Below are 25681 nucleotides of genomic sequence, written 5' to 3' on the forward strand. Positions count from 1 at the left end.
ATAGCGGTAGTAATGCTCCGTCAGTTCTGCTCCCTCCGGAGCTGCAGACTCACGCTTTGCGGCAGCAGGCTGTTCCTTCCTTCCCCTATAAACTATGCAGCCGGGCCTCGCCATGGTATTAGAATGGGCATAAGCAATTCAGGAGTGTGCATGGTGCCGTGTCTGCCAGCATGCAAACACGCGACAGGACACTGCATCAGTGTCCGGCCAGCGCCCCCAGGAACACGCAGCCAGCCTGAACCGGCGCAGGGTCATTGCATAATGGTATTAGCGAGGTACGTATGACGATAAGCAGTGCACACGTCAAAATGGTGCACTTCGCTTGCTGATTACAACTGTACCGCTCATAATGATCCAGTTTGATCAACTCGTACAGAAATGCATCTACAGTCCCGGCCAGAGAAATCCAACCTCACACATGCTCATGAATATAATAGTGACAGGGGGATACATGGCGCTAGCAGCACCACACACCCAATCACTGAGTCTGCGCATCAGGGTAGGTAGTATATAGCTGCATTGTACATAATTGTACTGTCATGATAATAATTATATTTATGGACGGCCCCTTACATGTACCAGTACAAATGCACTCCTGCAGTGCATGCACCATCACAGCACAGCATGACCCCACCAGTTGTTTCCACTCCAGTCCATGATCCAGCTGCGTATCAGCATTTTGGTCTTGCCTTGGCTTTCCCAGAAAGTGGTCAAATCAGAGCATAATGAATCTACCAAAATTATTTATACCTGTAATGGATTTACTTCAGAGTACCGTAGTCTGTAGCCTATAGCATAGCGTAGCTGCGTAGGTCTAGGATCAGGAGCATGGCCAGGGATAACTAATTTATTACTTCAACCGATAAGGTCTTAGTCTTATGGAGTCGACTTCCTGATCTTCATCTCTCACCGAAATCTGAAGTAACCACACTGTACAGTCTGTAGTTGAGTTACACAGACTGAGTCACTCACGAGCTCATGTCATGAGCTCAGTACGACAGTCAGTCAGTAGACCTTGCGGAGTTGCGCTACTGTACTGTATCAGATCAGATGCAGTAAATCTACACTGATGACTGTGTGTGCTGTAGTCTACTCAGACTGTAGTCTAGTACCATGCATGGTCTACATCACTTCAGTACATGCACTGCACTGAGTCTTTGCCGCGCGAGAGGTCCTCGCGCATTGACCAAACTGGGCAAAGCCTTGGGGGCCGGGATGCCGACTCCTGTACAAACTCCAGTCCAGTACAAGAGTTGCCCCATGCACGACCACCTCGTACCTCCTCAAACCTCATCCTTCCATGTTTTCAGGCACAAAGTCTGTGTTGGACATGCCGTGTTTCACAACGCGACCGATACGAGTTGTGCACATCTACCTCAGCCAGAGGAGCTAATCTGTTGTTGGCAGAGAGCTCCGAATTGGTTGTGGCTGCGCGTGTGCCGAGGGAGCTTTTGTGGAGCGATCGCGATCTCTCTTTTGTCGGGGTCAGATCACGCCATCTGAGATACAAAACGTTGATCACTACAGAACATCTATCTGCGAGCAAAGCAAGCTGCTTCTTCACCTATGACTATTGTATCTACTGTAGTGGTGTGAGCCAGTAAAGTACTGTTACTCCCTGCGTCTTCTGCACTTCGGTGTTTCAAAACTTATCGTAGTCTCTGCAGTGGAACTCACACTGTTATGGTGCAACGCCAAGGCTGCGTTCGTCACGAGATCATAAGAGGACTTGAGGTGACACAGTGTTGGTGAACTCGCGCCCAAGTGCGGCGCACTGTCGAGTTTCTTGCTCGTGTAGTTGAGGTCGTGCTTGAAGGAAGATCTGGCACTCGAGCACCCTCAGGAGTGTGTGGTTTGCCGTTCGTGGTGTTTGTGATCTTGGAAAACAGTGTGTGGTGAATTTGGAAGAGTGCCATCTTGTTGCCGTAGTACTCAGGGAGTACAATGACCTGGCAGTTCTTGGACGAACTCTGTTCGAGATGACCCCGGCTACTAGCCACGACCGGCAGCAAGAACAGGTAAGAGTTACGTCTTGCACTTCATCTTTCTTCTTGCGAGCAATGTATGCCAAGTTTGGTCAAAGTAGCACAGCACAAGTCCAGAAAAAACTTTGTGGAATCTACATGATTGCATTGCTACCGTACCTTATCAGTCGCATTTGTTTGGCGTGGTTTCGCAACACTGATCAGTCTTCAACGAACTCCACGTGTTGTTGAATTTTTTGTTTTGTGGTGGTGTTGTCGTCGCCGTGCGGGGGAGAAGTAGCAGTCATGCTGCCCGCGTTTGGTTGTCCCGCTGTGCAGAAAAGCTTGCATTGTAGCACTTCGAGCTAGAACTCTTCTCGTGCTCTCCGGAAGCATGCAATCACGTTGTATTATAATCCCTCTGGCTTCATCGTTATTTCTTGGGGTTGGAAAAATTCTTTGCCAACATTTGCGCGTGACTGACCTTCCTCGGCGGATGTGGATACCGCTTGCGCTACTAGTTTGATGAAAAGAGTCAGAGACGCGGAACGGTGTGCTGGCACTTGACCTTGTCCTTGCCAGTATGTGTGAGCGGCTGCATCATTATGACTACAATACTCACCATCTGAGTGTGTTTGGGCTCATCTTCGAAATCGTAGATCACGAGTTACTCTGGGGTATCAACTAATACTTGTCATCCCCTGGCCCTGAACCGCTAGATTTTGTTTCCTGGCAATATTCCATTTCCGTCCCTCCTTCACAATGGCATATTACCAGCAGTGAGCATTTCATTTATTAATGCTGAACCAGACTAGAGAAAAAACGCTACTTATAATTATTGTGCAAGATAGCCCTCCCAGAAAGCGACACTAGACTTAGTTTTTATATTATTATTTCATTACTAATGGGTCTGTAGTAGTATCCATAAGGCACAGTTGGGTGGCAGGGTTGGCCCTGCTTCCCATCATTATCCTCTTTGCTTTACTCCTATCCTGGTCCTCCGGCTGCGTGTTGAGTCACAGTGATAAATGGATTCGTATTAGAATGAACTGTGTCACTGTGTGATCTTCACCAAAAGCTGTCCTAGATCAACTACTTTGTAAGCTGACATTCACCTAAGTGAAGACTGGCGTAACTGGGGATGTCCACTTAGAGGTTGTGAGAGCTGCAGTATATGGTTTGCCGGAGAAGTGCTCCCCTCAGGTCTTTGAAGTTTGATGGGAATGGCGTGATGGTTCTGTGCGAGGCGTTGGCGGTGGCACAGTGTTTCACCCAGCCAGTCAGTGAAGGACATACTGCATGTGTGTGTAGATACACCAGTAATAGTCTAGTACTACAGCCAAGCAGATTTGTTTTGTAATTCGTACCTAAAGATTCTCCACAGGCCTTGACCTAAATCAAAGGAGTCCCCATAGATTAATTAACTAGTCGTGATCAGAATACAGCATGAAAGTTACTTCAGTATAAAATACTAGTCCATGTACTCTAATTTCAGAAATTTTAGTTGCTCAAAGTTGTCAGTATGAGAGCCAAAGGCTAGGCTAGGTGAACAGAAATTTAGATACAGAGAAGCAGTCCCCTATTGGACTGTGTGAGTTAGTGTTTGTTCGGTTATTGAAATTTTAGGTATGAAACGGATGCACCGAAATTAAAAGTACGCTGAAATTTTTTGAAATAGCTAGGGCTCAAACGGTCACGGTTTTACCCCTAACGGTTAACTGCTAAGCTAACGTTCGGTTTAACGGTTATAACCTATAAGCCACGGCAATCCTGCGGACTCGTTTTTAACCGTATATTTGACTATAGGGCTTGAAAGTGCTACGTCACAGCATAGCAACAATTTCAAAAATTCAAAAATTGGATCCACTTGGATCCAGTTTTTGTATGGATCCAAGCACATTTCAAGCCGTCTTACTCTCAGCAAGGTGATGTTACCAGTGAAACTGACTGATTTGACTACTGGGGGTGGGGTTACAACTGGTGGCGAAGTAAAAGTCACACCTGCATACGACATGAGTGGGTTGCTATGCACCTACATACTGAGGCAATAGCAAAGTCACACCTTAGTGGATCCAAAAATAGAAATCTGATGTCAACTTAGTACTCCCTGGCCGTTTTTGACGTCATCACTTTCAAGCCCTATACTCATTCAAAAAATGTACCCTATTCAGTACAACGCACACATGTACATTCTCTTGCATGCTCATTCATACATACTCTCACACCAAGAGACCAGATATGACCAAGTTGACAGCCCAGAAATTGCGTAGACGTGCGACAGCCTGCGAAAGTGCATACTTTGCAACGACCTGATACTTGAAATTTGACTGAAAGGTTACTGCGTAACCGTTATCTTTATCGGTTAACCGTTAATTCTTCGTAACCGGTCTGCAACCAGTTAATCGGACTAATCGTTTGAGCCCTAGAAATAACGGTATCTTGGATAGAACAGTAGTTCTATTTGTACACATGTATGATTTGCTACATGTAGTGCATGTAGTGCTACTAACACAAGGCACATCGCACCAAGCAATTTTATGGCAGTGCAGACTTTTTTCCTGGATCTATGATGTAGAGAATGGCGTATGAAACTAGTGCTCGTACTTTCCGATACTTTATGAAACGCCTACCTAGTATGTGGAATTCACATGACTAATTATTGCACTTGCTTGTGGTGTACGAGTGCATGTTGATCTATGTCCAATGGTGGAAGTTATTTCTGTTGGGTGGTTTTAATCGTGGGTCTTTGAAGTCACATGGCTACTTTCAATGGATACCAAATTGGGTGACTTGGCACAATGATTACTGCAGCACAAGTGGCCCTGTGGCACTCTATAACAGGCATATTCAGCTTGCTGGTGCCATGGCTCTTTTTAGGTTTATCAACACATGCAACAATTCTGTCATGTAGCTTATCAAGTCAGCTTGGCTGAAATTTCACATCTTGGTGGACTTGGAGAGTCTTCAGATTCTAATTTAAGAAAACCAAAAAAACCCGTTACTCTTCCACTGGTACTTTCATGGCCTTGTCATCAGGTGGAATACAGGCAGAGGGAAACTGACCAAGCGCAATGAGTTTAAAAAATCAGTGTCATGGAGCGACAGAATGCGCAGTATAGCTGTGGAGCCGGCAGCATGCTTGGGTTCTGTTGGGTCTGGTTTGTGACCGTCCTGAAGTGTTGTTATGTCTTGTGGCGCGGGCTGTCTCCAGGGGGGTTTGGATGAGGAGAATGTTCGGATAAGGGAGCAGTATCACATCCATCTAAGACATGCACATTCCCTCATGTTTCCATCATTTCTCATTCGCTTCAGCAGTTCCACGGGAACAAGACGCACTCCAGCTCCTCAAAATGACACTACGGTGATACGTTGTCACTCCAACCTGTCGCAAAATGTCTTGTGCACCGCTTGAATTGTGCTTCGGGTGGGGAAAATGAGCAAAACAATGGGTCTCTTCAAATCAATGCAAACATGCATTTTGGATCATTGATCGTTCGGATAGTTGACTTTCGGATAGTCAACATCCTACTGTATCCCATGTGAAGTCCTGGTGAGGGAGAAATGTGCTCAGGGTGTTTGTCGTGTTGTCTCTTTCGCTTTATTTTTATTGTTTGGGACCGTTTAGGGGTGAAACAATTATACCGAGTACTCGAGTACTCGCTCGGTTTTTTCAAAAATAATCGTACTCGGAATAAATCAGAGTACTCGTTCATACATGGTACATGCATTTACTACAGAAATCTGCAGTTTCAGGGCAGCAGTCGGCAGATGGAGATGTGCAGGCTGTGTGGTGAACATTTGTTCACGAGTAGAGAGAGCCCAAATGACCCACCAACCAATATACCCGAGAAAAATGACTGCTACTCGGTTCAATCAGGGTCGTATCATGTTATTTTAAAGCCCTTGGTGTGCAATTTTTGGAGGCGAAAAATACTCGAATATTCGATCGGAGAAAATCAGAGTACTCGAACTCGGGATCTCAGTGCCAACTTTCACCCCTAGGCCCCGGGTAGATACGTTTGTTTGCTAGGCCGGAATCAGCTCTTTCGGGAATTCTCGAACCTGTGTCCAGAACGTGGAGTTGAACGCATTCAGTTTGTATGAGTGTCATCCTTCCCTGGGTGCTGGTTTTCCTTGTATGGGTGTTCACGTCATGTGACCGCAAACCACAGACAGCTAAGGCCTGTGTGGAGAATCCATAATACAAATACAAAAATACAAAACCACCCATAACGTTCATACATGTACGTCACGGAGACATGGCATCTAGGGAGACAACACCGAATATCCAAAGCGGTCTGTGTGTTTGACCTCAGATGTGGAAGTTCCACTTGATCGTGGCCTATGTCTTGTATTAGCATTTGGTGTTGTTAGAGAACCTTGGTGAGTTGTGAAGTCAGTGCGTCACTGATGTGACTGGGCGAAGCGCTGCCCAACACTTTCTAAACGCTCTGTGCTCCCCGTTCGGGTAGGCCCCGCCTGTGATGCCTTAGTGAGGCAGCCCACTCGTGACATACTTGTTTTGTAGCTCGCTCGAATTCTGGTGTCTTGGAAGTGCGGGTTTGTTCGTGTTTCTTTCCTGATGTACTATTTCGTCGTGTGTCTACAATCTATGAAACATTACTCCAACACCCCAGTATTACTGGGTTACTGGGACAGTAACGGTCTCTTCACTGCGAATCGAATCGATTTGGTGGACCCTCCCCACCACCACCAGCAACTAAATTTTCAGGCCTGGTGGTACATGCAAGTGATATTGATTTGATTCACTGTGACGAGACCGTTGCTGGAATCTTGGAGTGGGGTTTCGTAAATATGTGTAAGTGGCGCGTTGGGTTTGCGGCCATTTTATGCCTTTTATCTCCTCGACGTTTGTTCACGATCTGCTTGCATCAATATAGACAAAGGTGTGTGTGTGGTGAAAAACCCGTACACAGAACACGATTTCCGTCAACTCACTTTTCTATCTTACTTTATTGCTTTGCGTCCTGGATAGGCCTTTCCATTATCACAGCACACTGTGACACGGCGCAAGGCTGTTGGCCGCAACTTCCGGGTCGGCGACAAGATCGAAGCCGAGGACAGCCAGAAGAAATGGTAAGGAGATTTAGCTGCCACCCTACCCATGGTGCATGTAAATCTAGTCTCTAAGTCTTTCTGTGCACATGCTGGATGTGTGTGTTTTATGTAGGTTGCATTGCGGCCGGTCTCTAGGAGCAGGTGCTCCCTTATTGCAGTGTTGGCTGGGCTTACAGGGTTTACCCTGCTTGTGCACAGTGTAACCTGTGTAGGCTGGCTGCACTCCCCCCCCCCCCCCCCCCCCAGCCCAGCCGTGCTCCTGGTGTATAGGTCACCCCCTATGCCATCACATATTACTAGTCATTGTAGTACTGGCCCGGCGGAACTGGTCCGATTGGCCCGGCGGAACCGGTCTGATTGGCCCGGCGGAACCGGTCCGGTTGGTCAGGCCGTGGCCGGACCAACATTTTCACCACCAACATGGCACACTGCGTTTACTGCTGAGGTCATGTATACCCTCTTTATCATACACAAACTGTAGGAAAGGCTAGGGTATGGCCGGACCAATCAAAAACTGCTTCCGCCTGTCCTGTACTATTAGTGGAAGTGGTACTCATTAGTCTTGGCTCGGACGATCCACTATGGTCGATCGTTTCCTTATCAGACTGGTCCCCTGGATGAGTTCCTTATCAGACTGGTCCCCTGGATGAGTTCACTCTAGTCTTTTGCTCGTCTGCTCGTGTTTTCTCACCTATGCTCCAGGTACCCAGCTCGTATCCTGCAAGTAGATGAGGAGGATAGCTGCGTTCTGATTCACTTTGACGGCTTCAGTGCACGCTACGATGAGTGGATCGAAATGGCCTCTCCGAAGCTGCGCATGCCGATACGGCGAGGCCGAGACAAGACGGCGGTGAGTGCTGTGGTGTGAAAATCTATGCTGTTGTGTTTTGTTTTGTTGCCACCTCGTCTTTGTTTGGGATGTGGATTAGTATTGTGTGAATTGTAGAAGAGCCAGCACTCGAGCAGTGCAAGTACACGCTGGGTTGTGTATGATGTGTGCTGTGTGTGTAATCGGGAGTACACAACCCTGCAGGACAGCCTCTACTTCACACCACGTGACTTGGTTTATAGGTTACACTGGGATACAGTGCTGAGTGGCCGCCAGAGAATTGAACCCAAAGCAGGATTGCGTGCAACCAAGAGTGCTGTCGTGGACACTGAAGTCCGATGGGATGTCCGGGGCTGGCGCCCTTACTGCTTTTAGCGCGTACGTGCACTGTAAAATGGACCAGCAGTGCGCGTAGCTGTAAGGCCAGCGCCCCATGCCCGCTAGACTTCTCAACGGATTTCTATGGCCACGACTACATACCCCCCCCCCCCCCCCCCCCAGAATGTGCATTCCACTATGGGTGCTGTCTCGACAGCATTTCAAGTTGACAGCATTGTTATGATGCAATGTGCATGGTACACGTATTAGCATACTTATCCCTGGTCCTGCTGTGGACAAATCCCCATTTGATCTTGTACAACGTAGTGCAAGGAAACATGTGTGATGCGTTGATACCTCGTACAAACGTCGTAAATCACACACACGAGGAGTGTTGCATTTTTTTTTAAATGATGGCAACTTGAAATTCTGTCGGGACACCACTCACTGTATGCGGGAGTTGCACATCCTTGGATGTTATGTACTCTTGGTACAAGTACGGTGCTGCTCAATGAAGTCCGGTCGCGTGAGCCAAGTTTGCGCCTCGCACTATTTCGCGGCCCAGTATTCGCGGGTCTAGGGCTGCGCAACGCCCGGCACGGCGCGTACTTGAGTGACTCGCAGGATTTCATTGAGCAGCACTGTACTACATATACAATCCTGCTATCTATCATGCGCAGGGTGTGAACAATGTGTATGGTTTTGTCACCGTGTCACGTGTTCTTCCGTCGCAAGCTCCATAGACTAGAGTTGAACTTGGCTGTTACTGTGTTTTAAAGTACTCTTGATCTAATACGTGAGCTGTTAGATTTCCCTAAACATATCATTATTGAATTAATTGTTCATCAGGTGTATGTGTTGTCTGAGTGCAAGTAGTTGTGGCGTTTCTGTTCGCGGCATTTGTTCATTTGTGTTTATTTGGGGGGGGGTCTATGTGTTTGTTCCTTTTAGCTTTGGTGCTTGTTGTTGAATGTTGTACCTGCTGGCCACCATTGCATTTATGGCTATCTTATCTCCTGCTTCACTTGTAGTGCACTGGTGGTGTTGTCTGGCTGTGGTGTCTTGTACGTTTTTCTCAATGCCAAACTGTGGAGTATGGTCGTCGTGATTGTGGCATGTAACGGTGTGCGTGACAATGGGGGTGATGATGTGGGTTGCGTTTTTGCTTCCCATTTTTTGCGCGTGGCCACATGCTCTTTTTTCGCATCCTCACGCCATGCCAACGTCATTGGGCTACTGAATGATGTAGCTGCTCTTTTTGCAAGCCTGCAGTGCAAGCCAAGAGTGCAAGTGCACGTTCGCTTGGCACTTGTACTTGCCTGTTTTGCGCCTTGAATGACCATGATCCACAGCACTTCTTCTTGACTTGAAGAATGGTACAACACCGTCTACGTGGACTCCGTGTTCGTTTGCCACTGACTGTGCTGTCCACGCAACTCTGTGAATTTTCTTCGGAGCACCAAGGACTCGGTGCCTACGCGGCGAGGAGAAGCACCTGTCCTTCTCCTTCCTGTCCTTGAATGCCTCCGTAGCTGGACGCGTGTAGTGTTATGCCAGCTGGCCACCAAATGCTCTCTTGCTGGCGTCGTCGTCCTCGCTTGTCTCTGCTTCGTTTGAAGCGGTAAGCGTCCCTTTTTTGAAAAGGCAAAGAAATCCGTCCAAGAACGAGTGCACGACGTGTTTTAGTTGCGTTGTAGTTTCTGTCAGTAAATTTAGTGTTCCCAAGAGCGGGGAGTATTGTCCTGAGCGTAAGCGTGTTACGTACCTCGCTGCTGATTGAGTGTCTGGGCAAAAGACACGTCGTGACTGCAAACGTTTGCTCATCACCTGTCGTTGTACAGAATGTTTGAAATCTTTCCCACAAGGAAGCAGTTCGTAGGTGTGTGTGTGTGTGTGTGTGGTGTATGTGTGCGTGTGTGATAAAGCTTCGTGCATCATCGTTTTTCGTGTGGGAGCTGCTAGCACTTGAGAATATTAATTTTACTGTTGAAATAATTAATTGGTTTTTAGTTCAGGTGCGCGTCCTATGTCACAAGTATGTGTGAAGATTCAGTGTAATGGGCGTCTGGTATCGTTTCTGTCCTAGCACATGTGTAGCGTTGTCCATTATACAATGTCAGTACTTAGTAGTTCAGTCCTGGAGATGGCCTGGATAGGACATCCGTCTGGGCATAATCATAACGCTTGTATAATTATAATTTAAAAGAATTCTGCACAGTGGTGTGAGCTAGCTATCTGGTGACTTGTCACAGTGACCTGGATATTGCAGTGGGATCTAGCCAGTTCCATTGCCTGGGCTTTGCATTGGTGTACTGTCTACTGAGTACACTAGTGTCAATGGCCTGTTCCCAGAGACTTGTGTGTTTGCTTGTACATGTACCGTTTTTAGGGGTGAAACGAGTACAGTACCGTATTTCCCCAAATATAAGTAGCACCTTTTTACACTAAAATTCAAGGGGAAAACAGGGGATGCGGATTACAATCGAGCATGACGTACTACTGAAGTCAATACATGTATATGAAATCAATATTGTTCAAACCTGAAAATGGGGGTGCGACTTATAACCGAGTTCGGCTTATAATCGGGGAAATACAGTATATCGAATACTGGAGCGAAACTAGCGAGTACTCGTTTCGCAAACTCTAAGTATCCTATATACAGTGTACAGTATGCATGTACATCAACCACTTCTGTTACTCTGACCGGTACTGATAGCCCATGCAAGCGTGAAATTATTGCTTGTCCCTACTTACCAGCAAAAGACGGCAGTTGCGACTTAGAATCGAGTGTGACTACATGTAATAAGCAGGGAAATGCGGTACTTGTAGTCTTGCTTTTGCGACGTCACTAGCTTGTGTTTTTCTCATTTGTGTATTCCTGTAGCTTCAGCATCTTCGAGTCGGAGAGTCAGTATTGGCTCGGTGGACAGATGGGAAGTTTTATCCAGCGCGTATCACGGAGATATCAGAGGGTGAGTACATTTTGAAAACCTGTAAAGGCGACCACCTGTCCTACAATGTAGAGGACCACTACAACTAGAAACAAGAGTATATACCCCCCCCCCCCCCCCCCCAGAGTGTGCAACTCCACTATGGGTGCTGTCCCGACAGAATTTCAAGTTGACGTTATTTTGATGATGCAATGCGCATTGTACACACATATTGAGATGTATCCTGGACCTGTGGTGGACAAGTCCGGCTTGATCTTGTGACAAGGAAACACATGTGATGCGTTTACACCCCGCACAAACATCGTAAATCACTCGTGCGAAGACCATTGCATCGTAAAAAAAAAATGACGTCAAGTTGAAATTCTGTGGGGACAGCAGGGTATGTGGGAGTTGCACACTTTTGGGGATTATGTACTCTTGCTAGAAACCCAGAGTGTGCGACTCGGGGTAACTCCAGTTATGGTGTCTGTGATGGCAGAACTTCACATCACGTGACAAGCCCGTGCACATTATTTGCACCCTGTGCTTGATTGACCCTGCTTTGGGTTCAACACTCTGCTGGTCGTTTCCCACTGTTTACCGGCATAAACGTTTGAACCATGTCACCTGATCAGAAGTTCTGCCATCGCCGCACTGTATAGGTTGTGCAGGCAGTTGCACACTCTTGGGGGTTATGTACTCTAGCTAGAGCCAACTGGTGTCATTTCCAGTCAAATGACCCTAGATAAGAAGACCACCTGTACACGGGGACCACATTTGTAAGGTCCCTTGAGCGGTCGGTTTACATAGGTCTCTCTGTACTGTAACGGTATGTGTTACTATATTATCACAGTAATGTTGGCATAGCACGGCATGCGTTACCGTGTTTTCTGCTTGTTGGATGGTTCTTATACCATTGGCACTGGCTGGAGCCTATAGCACAAATATTGGTTATATCCATAGATGTGATCCTTGCTGTGTGTGGAGGGTGGATCTCTCTTCTGCTCTCTCTCTCTCTCTCTCTCTCTCTCTCTCTCTCTCTCTCTCTCTCTCTCTCTCTCTCTCTCTCTCTCTCTCTCTCTCTCTCTCTCTCTCTCTCTCTCTCTCTGCACGCGTACGCGAGTGCCGCACGCACACACACACACACACACACACACACACACACACACACACACACACACACACACACACACACAAAGTGTACATTATTTAGTCAGAGTTCCTTTGGCTGCTATTTTTGAGGCGGCGTGCAGCAAACAAGAAAGACGGTGGTCGAATTGTTTATTTTTTTATTGTTTGTCACGCTTACTATCTAGAGTCGTATCGTGTGGAATTCTACGACGGCTATTCACGCACGCTGTCCCCGAATCACATTCGCCCTGCTGATCCAACAGTAAGTATTGTTATTTTTTTAACTTGGTAGTGTGCGTGTGTGTGTGTACTTGTGTGTGTGTGCGTATGTATGTATGTGCGTATGTATGTATGCTGTAGGCATTGCCTTGTTAATGACTGGCTGAATCTTCTTTGTCGCTTTCATTTTTTTTGGTTTGTAAAACTGTGTATATCAGTCACAATGCTGTGCCTTGATAGTGTGTAGAACTGTGCATCTTATGCACTTGCAAGTGTTGTGTGCACTATGTCTTGTTGGTGGGTTCTAGTGTGCCTGTGTGATCATTGTCAGTTCGATTACAGTACTGTCGGTCGCCGATGAACTGGGGGGTCAGCCTCCTAGCCTAGACCGTTCTTATTGTCATGTATTACAGTCTATGCACAGTTGAATCACCGTGTATACATTGGTATGCTGTACTTGGTAACAATTCTAGCCTGGTCGTTCTTCGGCGCTACCCGACGACGGTACTGTAGTTTGTTTGACCTTCTTTGTTTTGCACCCTCCCCTGGTCTCAAGCTGGACTGTTCCTGTGTGTCTTGTTGTACTTTGCCGTTGCAGCAACAGCAGCGAAGCCGTGCTCACTCCCGCTCCGGGTCCAGCGGACGGTCTTCAGGTGATACAGCCAACACACCGACCGCTGGCTGCGCAAAGCAGCTGGTGAATTCGCGCCGGCGATCGCGCAACTCGTCGGCCGTGTCATCTGCAGCAACTACCCCTGCAAATTCTTACCCAGTGTCGCCTGCTGGCAACGTAAGCTATCATTAAACCGGCACTTTGGGAAGTTGGCGGTCAGGGCATTGACAAAATAGCACTTTTAAAGATAGCGCTAGTAACTACATATTTGGCGGTCAGAGCATTTACCAATTAGCACTTTAAAAGATAGCGCTCGTGGCTCCAACTACATAGTGAAACCATGAGTATAACTAGTAAGTGAAGTCTTTAACATGGCACTCATTCTCACTTCACCATTCAAGCGTGTGCGTGAAACAAATCTCACCTTGGTGTGCTGGAGGCTGTGTACATTGCCAAGCTGAAGTCTGAACTGTGTGTGCAAAAAGAAGTTCATGTATGTGTGAAAGTTGTCACTGTTTTGACATTGTAGTACCGTGGTCCCCACTGTTGCTTGATACTAGTAATATTCAATTTATTATTCGTTGAGTTCTTTGTCCATTGTTGTTCTCCCATTTTGCTGATTGTAATAAAAACATTGTGTCGAGTAGTGTTCATTAGAGAGGTTCCGGAGTACGGTTTTCCGTGCCAAAATTCATATGGGCGCTACGGATTTTTCCAGGCGTGCTCCATACGATTTTTCGGCATGGAGAATCCGTGTGGACTGGCTTTCATGCGAACCATGTTTCGTATGGAGATTTTGCGTTCGCGTACAAATTTGGTACGAGAAACATCGATTTTCCGCGGGAAGTTTTGATTTCGGTACAAATTTTCAAAATAAAAACGCATAGCGCGGGAATGTGACGTGTTTGCGATCGTAACCTAGGCAATGACGGCAAACACATAAGTTCCGTACTCCGGAACATTTCACTGCTCGAAAACGACGTATAAAAAATCCGTAGCGCCTCTGCGGATTTTGGCACGAAAAATCGTACTCTGGAACCTCTCTATTGTTTCCCTATGTAGGTGGTGCCACTAGCGCTATCTTTAATCTTTTAAAGTGCTATTTGGTCAATGCTCTGACTGCCAAATATGTAGTTGGCGCCACTAGCATTATCTTTTAAAGTGCTATTTTGTCAATGCTCTTACAGCCAAAGAGCGGTTATAAGGACATGCTTGCTACCTTGTTAATCACCATTGCATTCGACTTGAAAAGTAATGGTACGAAAGGCCTAGTCTAAACTATATGGCTTCTGTGCTTCGTGTGCTGATTTCCTTTCCTCCAACCAGGAATCTATTCCTGCTTGTCCAAGCGCACCCCTTTCTTCTGGGCGCATCCCAATCTCTGCACATGTATACTGATGTGCACTCCTGTTTGTCTGTTACACCCAGGGCGAGCACACTCCTACCAACGGTCTTTCTCAGATTTCTGTCTCTCACCAGTCTCTCAAGTTGTCGACGAGGGTGTCGTTTGTGGCGGAGCAGCAATTGCCGGCAGACTTGCCATTGTGCTCGACTATCCTCAGCGAGTGTGTAATGTCATCGCCGCCTTTGCTGGCTGCTCAGGACCCTGAACCTCTTGGCAACAACAGCAGCAGCAAGCATAGTGGCAACGGAGGCAGTGACCGTCCAAGGCACGTTAACGGGAACGGTTCAACCAGTCACGCAATAGTTACGAGCACTTCCCCTGGCACTGGCTTTGCTGTACCGCCGCACACAACAGTTGAAGCCAACGGCAAAACGTTTGGTTCAATTATTTTGAGCTCAGCGTCCATTCTCGAGCGGCCGCCAGCATCAACAGCAGTATTTTCAACAGCATCTCCAGCTGTGGCACAGCAAACGGCGGGTACTACGACTGTCGCTAGTTTGTCATCGTTGACAAGGCAGCACAGTTCCAGTGGTACTCAGAACGGATTTCATCTCGACTCCTCGTTGTCCACAGGTGATCGCTCTGCTGCAACAACAGCAGCAGCAGCGCCGACGGCCTCATCTGACATGTGTCGCGGTGCCAGCCCAGCCGTGAGGAGCGAGTTCTCCCCTGATATGACAGTCGTCACGCCGCCAAGACTGCCTGAGTTCACGCCCCTGTCGCCCAACCACTCACCGCACCATCACGCTGCTCCTTCCTCGCACCCCGCCGCCACCATATCGCCGCTGGTCGGGTGTGCCCCAGCGACGACAACACACTCTACGTCGTGCGGTCTTGTCGGTACTGGTGTTGATATCGGTGCTGCTGTTGGTGTCAACTGTGCGTCTGTAGCCAATTGCCCGTCGCCAACATCCGACGGCGTTGTTGCATGTGAACCGCTCGTGTGTCCAATGGATACAAGTATGGCATCCCCCACGTGCACTGCGCCCACGTCTGTTGTTACACCCAACGACTCGCCAATCGTTGCTTCCGCGGTTGCAGTCTGCCCGGTAACGGTCAGCACTGCGTCTTTCGTGCAGTCTTCCCCTGCCACGGAAGATGTGTCCATGGCTATGGAGTGTGCGAGAAGGCACGAAGAGGCGCCTGCCCCGGACGCTCAACCACCTGTGCCTGTACGGCACCGCACAGACTCCGAGACATCCAACTCGGGCAGATCCAAGCGGAAGAAACTGGACGGAGGTAAGCTAATCAGGGTGATAGGCCGTGCATGATGGCTGCGCTATCAGTGTGTGAGCATTGGCATTTGCTCTCAGCTTGTCGGGCATTGCTTTTATTATCGTTTCTAGTTGGTGACTTGGTCCTGATGATGTTTCTGCATGTGCTCGATGTTTTTTTTTGCATGGGCACACACTCACAAAGTCACCCACTCTGTAATTGCAGGTGCAGACGTTAAGATCGTGTGCCCAATTCTATCTGGACCCAGAGGAGAATCCATAATTATCACCTTTGTGGTATAAAGTTTCCTCGGAGACAAACGTGCTATTACCGTAAAGTACCACCAGAACGTCGTATTGTGGAGTGGGTCTCCTGTCTGTAGGTCATACGGCACGAACTTGTACACATATTGCACGTTCTGCAGACAATCTGTGCCTTCGAGCGCACACGAGCTCCACACTAAAACCTCTCCCCCCCCCCCCCCCGTACATTTAGAAGTAATGACAAAAAGGTGCAAATGTGAAGATATCTAACAGGCATGACATAGACTGTGTCAAAATTAGTAATAATGTGAAAGTCTGAAATTAGCTTACGTGACCGCAAGCACTGCTTTTTGCAGGTGACGGATGGGTATTTCCCTTTTCCTGCTGTATCATGATTTTGTGTCTAATTTTTATTTGGAACATATCTCTGTGCTTTGCTGCAGTCCTTGCTCCTCCACCGGCTAGGATTGCGCCGAAAGAGGTGATTGCAGTTCAAGATCACAATCCGTACAAATGCAAAGTGTGCGAAAAGACCTTCCGAAAGTGGCCTTTACTGGAGTCCCACTACAAGGTACTGTGATGTCACAATTGTTTTGCACTTTTATTTTCAGTACTTTTCGGTGCATCTGTTTCATACCTAAATTTTCAACACACCGAACAAACACTGACACACGTAATCCAATAGGGAACTGCTTCCCTGTACCTAAAATTTCTGTTCACCTAACTTGCCTTTTGCCCTCGTACCGAAAATAATGAGCACCTAAACTTTCTGAAATCAGGGTACCGGTATGCTCCATTCGGAAACTTGTTTCTGGACATTTTGTCCTTGATTGTGTGCGTGTACATTCAGACAACACCTGATTGGATAGGGAACTGGAGACGCTTTTAAAACCTGTCGCCTGTACGCTGATGGTGCTCGTCTGTCGGCTGTGATTTTGAATGTGTCTAGCTAGGTATTGATGCTTGTGTGTTCCTTGTTGCTGTGCGTGTGAGTGTCTTTGGTGTGTGTGTGTGTGTGTGTGTGTGTGTGTGTGTGTGTATGCTGCTGCTGCTGCTGCTGCTGCTGCTGCTGCTGCTATCTTTCCCTGTTGCTTAGCACTACCATCCTGATAACCAAAGAGACTTGCAGCAGGCTAAGAAAGAAAGCGACAAGCGGCCGTCACTACCGGCTGTAACTGGCAATGGTCAGTCTTATCATATGCTGCGATATGTAACATCAAGCGTCCGTAATCCCCCAGAGTGTGCACCTTCACTGATCAGATCTGGGACGGCGAAATCCGTGGTGGACCGCGTCGACAGAGTGGCGCGAGTCCGACCCAAAAAACGACGTACATCACGAATTACGCCGTCCACAACCCCATCCCAGTTGTGCACTCTGGGGGGATTGTGGACTCTTAGTAACATGCTGAGTTCTTGTTGTTTTACAACTGCGCTGATGCTCATGTTTGTTTTACTGCTGGTAAAGGCTATGTTTCTGACTACTCTGGGGTTCTGCTCGTGTGGTGTTGCTCCTATCGCTCCTAGTTACCATGGAAGACATGACAACCGCCATAAAGAGGAAATTTCTGTTTGGGATAGTGGTGCCGGCAGACCTCAACTCGAGATGGCTATTTAGTCCCTTGAAGCCTCATCACTGGAGATAGATTTGGTTGAAGAGAGTGAATCTCCTGTAGGATACGCCGGCATTGGCGTGAATTGTAAGCGCTGTCTACCAAAAAGCGTTGTACCTTGGCATCACAGAAGTCTGCTATATGTGTGTGCTTTGCTTACAGATGCTGATCGAATGCTGAAGTTAGCACAAAAGAAGCGCAATACATCAAGTAAGTCTGTGTCCGCAACAGCGATGTCCAGCAGCACAGCAGATGTACCGCAGCCCAGTGTCACGCGCCAGCGCTCTACGTCCGCAACCACTGCTTCTGCTCCTCACAGCAAGAGAAAGGATGCACCTGGTAGGCATTTTGTGCCTTGATTGTTTCCTATGCTACTGAGCTGGTTATGGTCCGTGTGTATGTGTGTTTGAGTCTCTCTCCCCTCTCCCGGGGAGACCCACGAAACTAATTTTGGCAGTGAGCAAGGACAAGTGTTGTCGTGTGTGCATGCGTGTGTGCATGCGTGCACTGCGTGGGCATGTTCTGGTTTCTCCGTTATTTGGATTGCGGTTTGTTCCTTTTCTGCACTCTGTGGTAGATTTTAATTTGGATTGCTATTTGTTCTGTCTGTACTCTGGTAGATTTTTCTCATGTTTTTCTGGTGGTTGTAGTGTGGGGCAGGGTTCTTCTGGACACTTCCGTTGCCACTCATCTTTGCTCTGCGAAAAGTTCTCTAAGTAGTGTACATTCTCCTGTGATGCGTGTATGTGTCTATGTGTACGTGTGTGTCTGTCTGTGTGTCCTTGCATTTTTCAGATGTGGTAACGCAGCGCCAGTCCTCTGCGCCGGCGTCACTCAACTTTGACTCTTTGAGCTCGCCGATGACACCGGACATACCTACGTTCACCACTTCGCTAAGTAGTCCTGCGGGCGACTCTGCTGCTGCTGTGGCCTCTGCCTCCACGCAGTCGCTCCTGCCCAGCAGCCGAGGCAAACGGAAGTCGAGTGGCACCGACGGGGTCCCGGCCAAACGTGGCCGTCCGCCGTCATCATCGCTATCCACGGAGAGCACTCCGCGTCTTCCCATGGCACTTGGCAAGGGGGGCAGCTTGGCCAGCAACACTGGTAGCGAGAAGTCAAAGTCAAGTAGGGACAGTGCGCCAGTGCGAGTTCCCAAGTCCAGCAGGCGCAGCCTGAGTTTCTCGTCTGATTCCGTCTTTGTTGAATTGAGTCCGGAGGCGGATTCTCCCAAGGTGGGTTGGTGACCGACGCGGTAGACTTCACAAGTTTGGCTTCTTGCTGTGTTTCTCTGTTGTGTTTGGGTCTTGGAAATCGCCTGCAGTTGCAGTAGCAGCTAAGCTGCTCTTGCAGACACCTGTCATGGTTAGACCCCACTGCGCTTACACACACGCACGTGCTGGATTTGTTTAGTCTTGGCGGTGCCTGGCTGTTCATGCATGGCATTGGTGCTTGTCCGTTTTATCTCCCTTTTTTTGTGTGTATCCAGCAATAGTTAGCTGTTCACTGCTGTGAAACGTGAACTGTGTTTGTTAATTGCTGCACTTCGTAACAACATAACATGGTCTATAGAGGGTTGGTGCAGGTCATGTCTGGTGATTGTTACTGGTCTGTGTGTGTGTGTGTTTGGCTATTGACTGCCTTGTGCTAACTGTGTTCTATATCTCCCGCTGTCCTGGCAGGTGAAGACGGACGTGGGGTGTGTTGAGGTGCCGGCGGACGCCGTGATCTGCTGCCCGTGTCGAGACCTGTCGTTCCGAGGCACTCTTGTTCGGGTTAGTGCCTCCTGGTGTGTGTGCGTGCGTGTGTGTGTGTGCGTGTGCATATGTGTGGTGTGTGCATGATCAAATGTGCCGCTTCCCATTTTGGTTGGCTGCACTACTTCTGTAGCTGTCGTCATTCTGTGCAGATAACTTGTGCTGCTGTTGTCTTCTGTTGTACTATTTCAGCTGCTGCTGCTGGTGGTGGTGGTGGTGCTGCTGCGGTTGGTGCTGCTGCTGGTGCTGGTGGTTTTTGCTACGTTCTTTTGACTATCCTGTGTGGTTGGTGCTTCTTGTGTTGTTGCACAGTGTACGGGTTGCAGGACGTACCAACATCTGATCTGTCTCCCAGTTGCTACGATGCAGCAGTCCTGGTTGAGATATCAGTGCCGGGCATGTACGCACCCATCTGGTGAGTTCTTTCGCTGGCTATTCTTTTGTCTGTATGTTTGCTTTGCTTCTGCTTTGGTTTTCCTTGCAAGTGTCTAGTCTTTATTCTCGTGATAGCCAGTGGCCAATAGGAGGTTATCATCCATAGCAGCCAATAGGAGGTTATCATCCATGTTGTAATTGACCAGGCTCTACTGTGTTGTTTTGCTGTTTCCCGTAGGCAAACGGAGAGGTGCTCGCGACAAGGTAATTATTTCCTTGTCCTCTTGCTGAACGTAGATCACTGTTGTATAGGCGCTCAGACCTTCATTATCAGTATAGGTCGAGTCTTGCTACTAATAACAACTTCCGCCCAGAATGTGCTGCTCTCACTCCTGCTCTGTGTACATCTAAATTCCTGATCTACCTCATTACTTCCTGTTGGATATCAAAAGCTCTAAGTCTGTAACCGTGTTTGCTTGCTGTCCTGTGGAATGCGATTTTTGGCCTTTGGGGAACACTATGTTTGCATATGGCCAACATTGGTGTGGTGTGCTTGCTTTTGACATGATTTCTTGCTTTGTAGCTCCCAGCTGACTGGTTCTGTTCACAATCGCTGTGCCGAAACCCTGCACCTCTGCTATCGCAACTTGAGACAGCATTGCCGGCAGATGTGAAGCCGTTCACAGGTTCTGCTCCTGTCGCCACTGCTGCGCCGAGAGTGTTATCGTCACCACCGGCAGCACCGCCACGAACGAAACGGATTCTCTCCAGCGAGCGAGAATGCTTGCTGGCCGCAAAGTTTGTCGACCTGCAGCATGCGGCCAGCCAGGACATTCTCTCTGTGGGAGAGGTCTTGTCGGCGACGAAGAAGCAGCTCGATGTTATCAAGTAAGAGAATGCATGCAATGTACTACTAGCTTTTCGTCGTTGCTACATATACTGCCTGTATGCCATGTATCACAGTACGCAGGTGTGTGGTATGAAGCTGCGTGCTCTTTGCTGTAACAATGCAACTGCCTGTATGCCATGTATTGCAGTATGCGGGTGTACTGTATGAAGCTGCCTGGCTCGCCTGCTGGTACATGTGTGCAAGACTCCAATCCAGTCATGTCCAGTTGCTTGTGCATTGTACAGCTACCAAGTGGTAACATGTGACCGGGCTGCTTTGCCATTAACTTGCCAATTAGAGAGGGGGGCAATCAACGGTACTTTTACGGTTCCAGTATCCAATGTGTTTCGGGGAAACCCTATAACAGGGCTGTGTTTACGTGAGAATTTTCAACCCGGGTTGAAAGTCTGTACAATGGAAAACAATAGGTGGGTGTTTACAATGCGCCTTGATCCTTGAAGGGTGGTGGCGTTCGTACGGATGCGGAAAACTCGGTCTCCAGCCGAGTCTCACGCGAACCATGAATTTTTTGTTTTTTTGTTTCACATGAAGACTGTTGACCCGGGTCAATTACTGATTTGCAGCCGAAAGTCTATTTCTAGAGTCCTGTATGGTCACGTGAATGCTTTCGCGCGAAATTTGCCTGTACAGTGCTGTTCAAACCTGGCACGAGATACGCACAGGAGTACGGTAGGACGATTTCTCGCTTTCAAGCCTGGTCAAGTCGTACTGATATTTGGCTAAAATGGCATGGCAATACTGTTTTAGACGGACATTCAATCAAGAGTACATAACCCCCAAGAGTGTGCAACTCCAGCTATGGGGTCTGCGACGGCAGAACCTCACATCACGTGATGAACCCTTACACATTATTTGCACTCTGTGCATTATAGATACAGGGTTGTACACAGCCCAGCTTTGGGTACAACTCTCTTGTGGTCACTTTGCACTGTTTGCCAGCATAACCTTTTGAACCATGTCACGTGATGTGAAGTTCTGCCGTCGCAGCACAGCATGGAGGTTGTGCAGGCATTTGCACACTCTTTGGGGTTATGTACTCTTGATTCAATGCACAATTTCCCTGTCTGGTGGCCACCTATTATCTGTCAAAGCTGATCCCAATTGGTCTGTCTGTCTGCTCCTTTCTCATGTTATGTAGGCACCCCGAGAAGCCGTTCAACTGCTCTGCTATCAACCGCCTTCTCCCGCCGATGCCCAAGACTGATGCGAGTCTAGTGTCACCGATCAGCATTAATACGGAGCAGATTGGAGGCACCAAGTTGAAGCACCCGGCGCATACACCCAGTCGAGAAGCAAGGGCAATGGCGGCAAGTGGCTTGTCGTTTGCTAATCATCTGCGCTCACCCGGCATTTCGCCAGATACAGACGTCAACAGCATGGCTGCCGTTGCGCCACTGCATGCCGCGCTACCACCATCGCTGCATAGAAGTGCCTCTGACGGTGCCAGGCCGATGACTGGCATGGCGTCTGCACGCAATTCCATGCCACTCGGCGGTGCGGCAATGCGCTATCGTTCCCACAGTCATGGTTCACCTGTGGCGGGTGGCGGTGGCTCGGTCGTACCAAGTATACAGCAGCTTGTGGACGGTCCTGGCTTGTCACACTTACCTTCCACCACGGCACCCGTGACGACAACTAAGCCATTGTCACCATCATTAGTGTCCGGATCCAGTACTGTAATATCTCCACAGTCCACCGCCTCGTCGTCTGTAATGCCTTCGCCAACAACCGCAAGGAGTTGTGAGTCGCCTCTACCGGCCACCTTCAATGTCTCACCGCATTCTGAGTTTGGCGCACGACCCGCAACTCTGCTCTCATCGAGATCTGTGCCGTCCTCTCCATCACTGAGCCGCAAGCACAAACAGCACCCTGCTGCTGCTGCTATCTTCGCTTCAGGCCAGTATCCTGCAGCCACGGCCGGATCTCCCATGTCTGTGCATACGCCAACGCTGAGCAAAGCAGCTGCTGAGCAGATGTTCTTCAACGGTGCACTCCTACCCAGGTCTACTAGTGCCTCGCCCATGTCCAGACCTGTTGATGATATGCATCTAGCCGACACTTGCCAAACGTTGTCGTCCGCCACTAAGTCTCTCTCGTCGGCACCATTTGCACGTCCTGGCTCTGTCAAGCAGAAGTCCGCCGGTCTAACAGCGGACTCTGGTAAAGGCAACAGGCGCTCATCTGCCGTGGAGTCTGAAGCAGAGCGGAACCTGCGCGTCCAGGCTGCACAGACTGAGATGCTATCCCGTGTTCGCGAAATACATTCGTCGGTTGGACGGCGCCTCAATCTTCTCGAGGAGCTGGTTTTCGGTAAGTGTTGATTACTAACCACCTGTCAAACACATGTTAACGTGTATTTGCAGTATCTTTTTTTGTAGGGCTGCAACAGGTAGGGGTTTGGTCGGGTAACGAGTTCAGGTATTTCTGTCCTGGTTGCACGGGCACCCTATCGGGTATTTTTCATAGTTTGTACAGTGAGTGTGCACTTGCGCTTCGTAGAAAGTGTACAGTAAGCACATTGCTGTGCTTTTTGCGTGCACCGTTGCAAAAACACCATACTCCAACTACCAGATCGGGTTGGCAGGAGCAAATTGCTACCTTGCTACCCCATCTAATGACGTGTAGCACGGGTACCCTACTACCAGTTGACACCCCGTATTTTTGTCCCTCGCCCTGGGCATATCTTTGACTCGACTTAGTGGATTTCTGCAGTCTATGACAACCATTTTACTCTCCTTCATCGCAGAACGCTGTTAAAACTTGTGGACTTGTGACGGCTGAAAGTCGACTCGTCCCAGCACAAAACTCTTTTGTAAACACACCACAGCTTCATCTTGGGGAGAGGCGACAATACTTGGTGCAACTTGGAGAAGTCTATGGCGCAGATTGAGCACTTCTGACTTTCCCCCGTGTATTGTGCTGACGATATCGTTGCTGTCTTCTGCGTACCTCTCTTGTATGATACTACGAGTGAGTCACTGAGCCCACAGCACGAACTACTGCAATGTAGGTGTTGTGCCAGATGCCATTAAATAATTATATTTGTTTGCTCTTTTGCTTTGTTCTGTGTACTGCCTTTGTAGATTTAGAGTCAATGGAGGCAAGCTTTCGATCTGAAGGTCCACTCAGTAGTGACTTTGCAACGCAGCAACAACTGGTCCTTTTCCAAAGTTTGTTCCATGCAGTCGACAAATTAGAACATGTCACACCGCCGTAGATGTTGGCAAGCCTGTGTGCTCGTAGCTTGGTTGCTGCTCTTTTGTACGTACGTTACCAGCGCTTTGCGTGTGTGTGTGTGTGCGTGCATGTGTGTGGGTGTGGGTGTGTGTGTATGTGTATGTGTGTGTGCGTGACATTATAATATTCCTTATTCCAGGTGTGTGCGTGTGTGTGTATGTGTATGAGTGTACATTAGCCTGTCTGCGTTTGTGAAGTTGGCCATTGTCCGAATGTTTCCATGCTGCGTCCAGAGGTTTGTGTGACCTGCTGTCGAGTCATTATTTCGATCCTCCTGTATTTCTCCTCTTTTTGATTTGACAAGAATCCTTGCTGAGCTCCTGCTGTTGCTAACCATGTGCTGTATCGTACCATTCTCTTTCTCCTCTGATCGCTGACCCACGGGTCTGTGGCTCGATGGGCTGTGGACTGGTCATTCTGCTGTTCTATACGACGATGCATGACAGTTCGATGTATCTACATGCGCTACTACTACATCTTACCAGCGTTCTGTTCTGTAGTGTCATTGTGCATCGCCAGTAGACCTATCCTGCTTTCTCTCTCTTCCAGACTCTTTCCGGTCGTCCCGCTGTCTCGCATATTCCTTTTCTAGCCTGCGTTGCTCCTGCTGCCTTGATGCCCTGTTGTTCCCGCCTCCCTTCGCCAATTGAAACGATGATGCTTTTGACATCCTGACAAACGACGTGTTCTCTGCGTTGTCTTACTGCTTGCTGCGACGCTGTCTAATTCCCTGCGTGCTGTGTACAAATTGACATTCTGTATGTTCGCTCTCAGTATGCTTATGCAACCTCACTGAAAAGAAGAAAAAGTATAGTGAAAAAATAACCCAACTATGAAACAGAAACGAACAGCGATTCCGTCGATTCTCTTGATTACATGTACAGTGTACATTGAATAGCGGTGTACAGGGATCCCTTTATAATCCGCCACCATTTGTGCTTCGGAAATTCTGCTGGATTACGGAGCGTGCTGGATTGACAAATCTGATTTCTGCTGCAATATGCATGAAAAGGTCATTTTCAAATTTTGGTTGCTGAAAATTATGCTGGCTTTTAGAGGGTGCTGGTTAATAAAGTGCTGGATTAAAGATGGCCGACTGTACTGAGAAAGTGTTATAATCATCGGATAGCCACAATGCACATCTACAAGACTACAAAGTAGGTCCTCAGTAGGACGTATTATGCCTATAGTGTCCGTAGACAGTATTAAAACACAATAACTTCAATACAACTGCCCTGACCAGGACGTCCCTAATCTGGTCACGTCCGTCTGCCTGGCGTGCACCTTTCTGACCCATCTAGTCTAGAGTCACAGAAAATGGCTTTTCGATGAAAAACAGCCCCAGCAGTCATATCAAAAAATATTTTCTAGCATGCAGTAAGTATACGTACGAGGTAAGTTAGTTCTGAGTTACGGGCAGTGCTCGGTCCCAACCTGCAGCCCGGATCTGGGCAGGTTTACTGTACAATCAAGAGTATGATTATAACCTCCCATATATTATGTGATTTATGTCCAAAACAAAAACAAATAAAAAAGTGTTCCATTTGATAAGACTAGAATGGCATTTATTGGAAGAAGTCAGAGACACCCATTCCTCCAGTATGACCACACTCACGCATTCTTCATCATTTGTGAGAACTAGACCTGGTCTAGTGAGAATGCATTCCCCCGCCTGTTATTCTGGTCAATCTGGTGAAGTTAAATAACAACAACGCATGCACCCCAGCCGTATAGCCCTGTTGAGAACGGGACGAACACGTACAGTCAACTTCGCTTATAACGACAATCTGCGAATAACGACAGAATTTCCATGCCCAGAGCAAAGTCCC

The 25681-nt window shown here is 48.2% G+C and overlaps 1 protein-coding gene across 1 annotated transcript; it reads left to right on the plus strand.

Annotated features, from left to right (window-relative positions):
- Positions 1-1266: 1266 nt before the first annotated feature.
- LOC135822736 (mucin-2-like) lies at positions 1267-24677 on the plus strand. The gene is made up of 17 exons (XM_065335563.1): positions 1267-2018; positions 6961-7061; positions 7746-7893; positions 11075-11162; positions 12437-12513; positions 13069-13260; positions 14512-15727; positions 16410-16537; positions 17063-17150; positions 17739-17915; positions 18372-18808; positions 19256-19348; positions 19643-19745; positions 19944-19969; positions 20289-20593; positions 21754-22925; positions 23699-24677. The coding sequence occupies exons 1-17, from the start codon at positions 1980-1982 to the stop codon at positions 23830-23832; spliced, it is 4524 nt and encodes a 1507-aa protein (XP_065191635.1). The 5' UTR covers positions 1267-1979; the 3' UTR covers positions 23833-24677.
- The last annotated feature ends 1004 nt before the right edge of the window (positions 24678-25681 follow it).

The sequence above is a fragment of the Sycon ciliatum genome, chromosome 8, assembly GCF_964019385.1.
Source record: "Sycon ciliatum chromosome 8, ocSycCili1.1, whole genome shotgun sequence".
Taxonomy (NCBI): domain Eukaryota; kingdom Metazoa; phylum Porifera; class Calcarea; order Leucosolenida; family Sycettidae; genus Sycon; species Sycon ciliatum.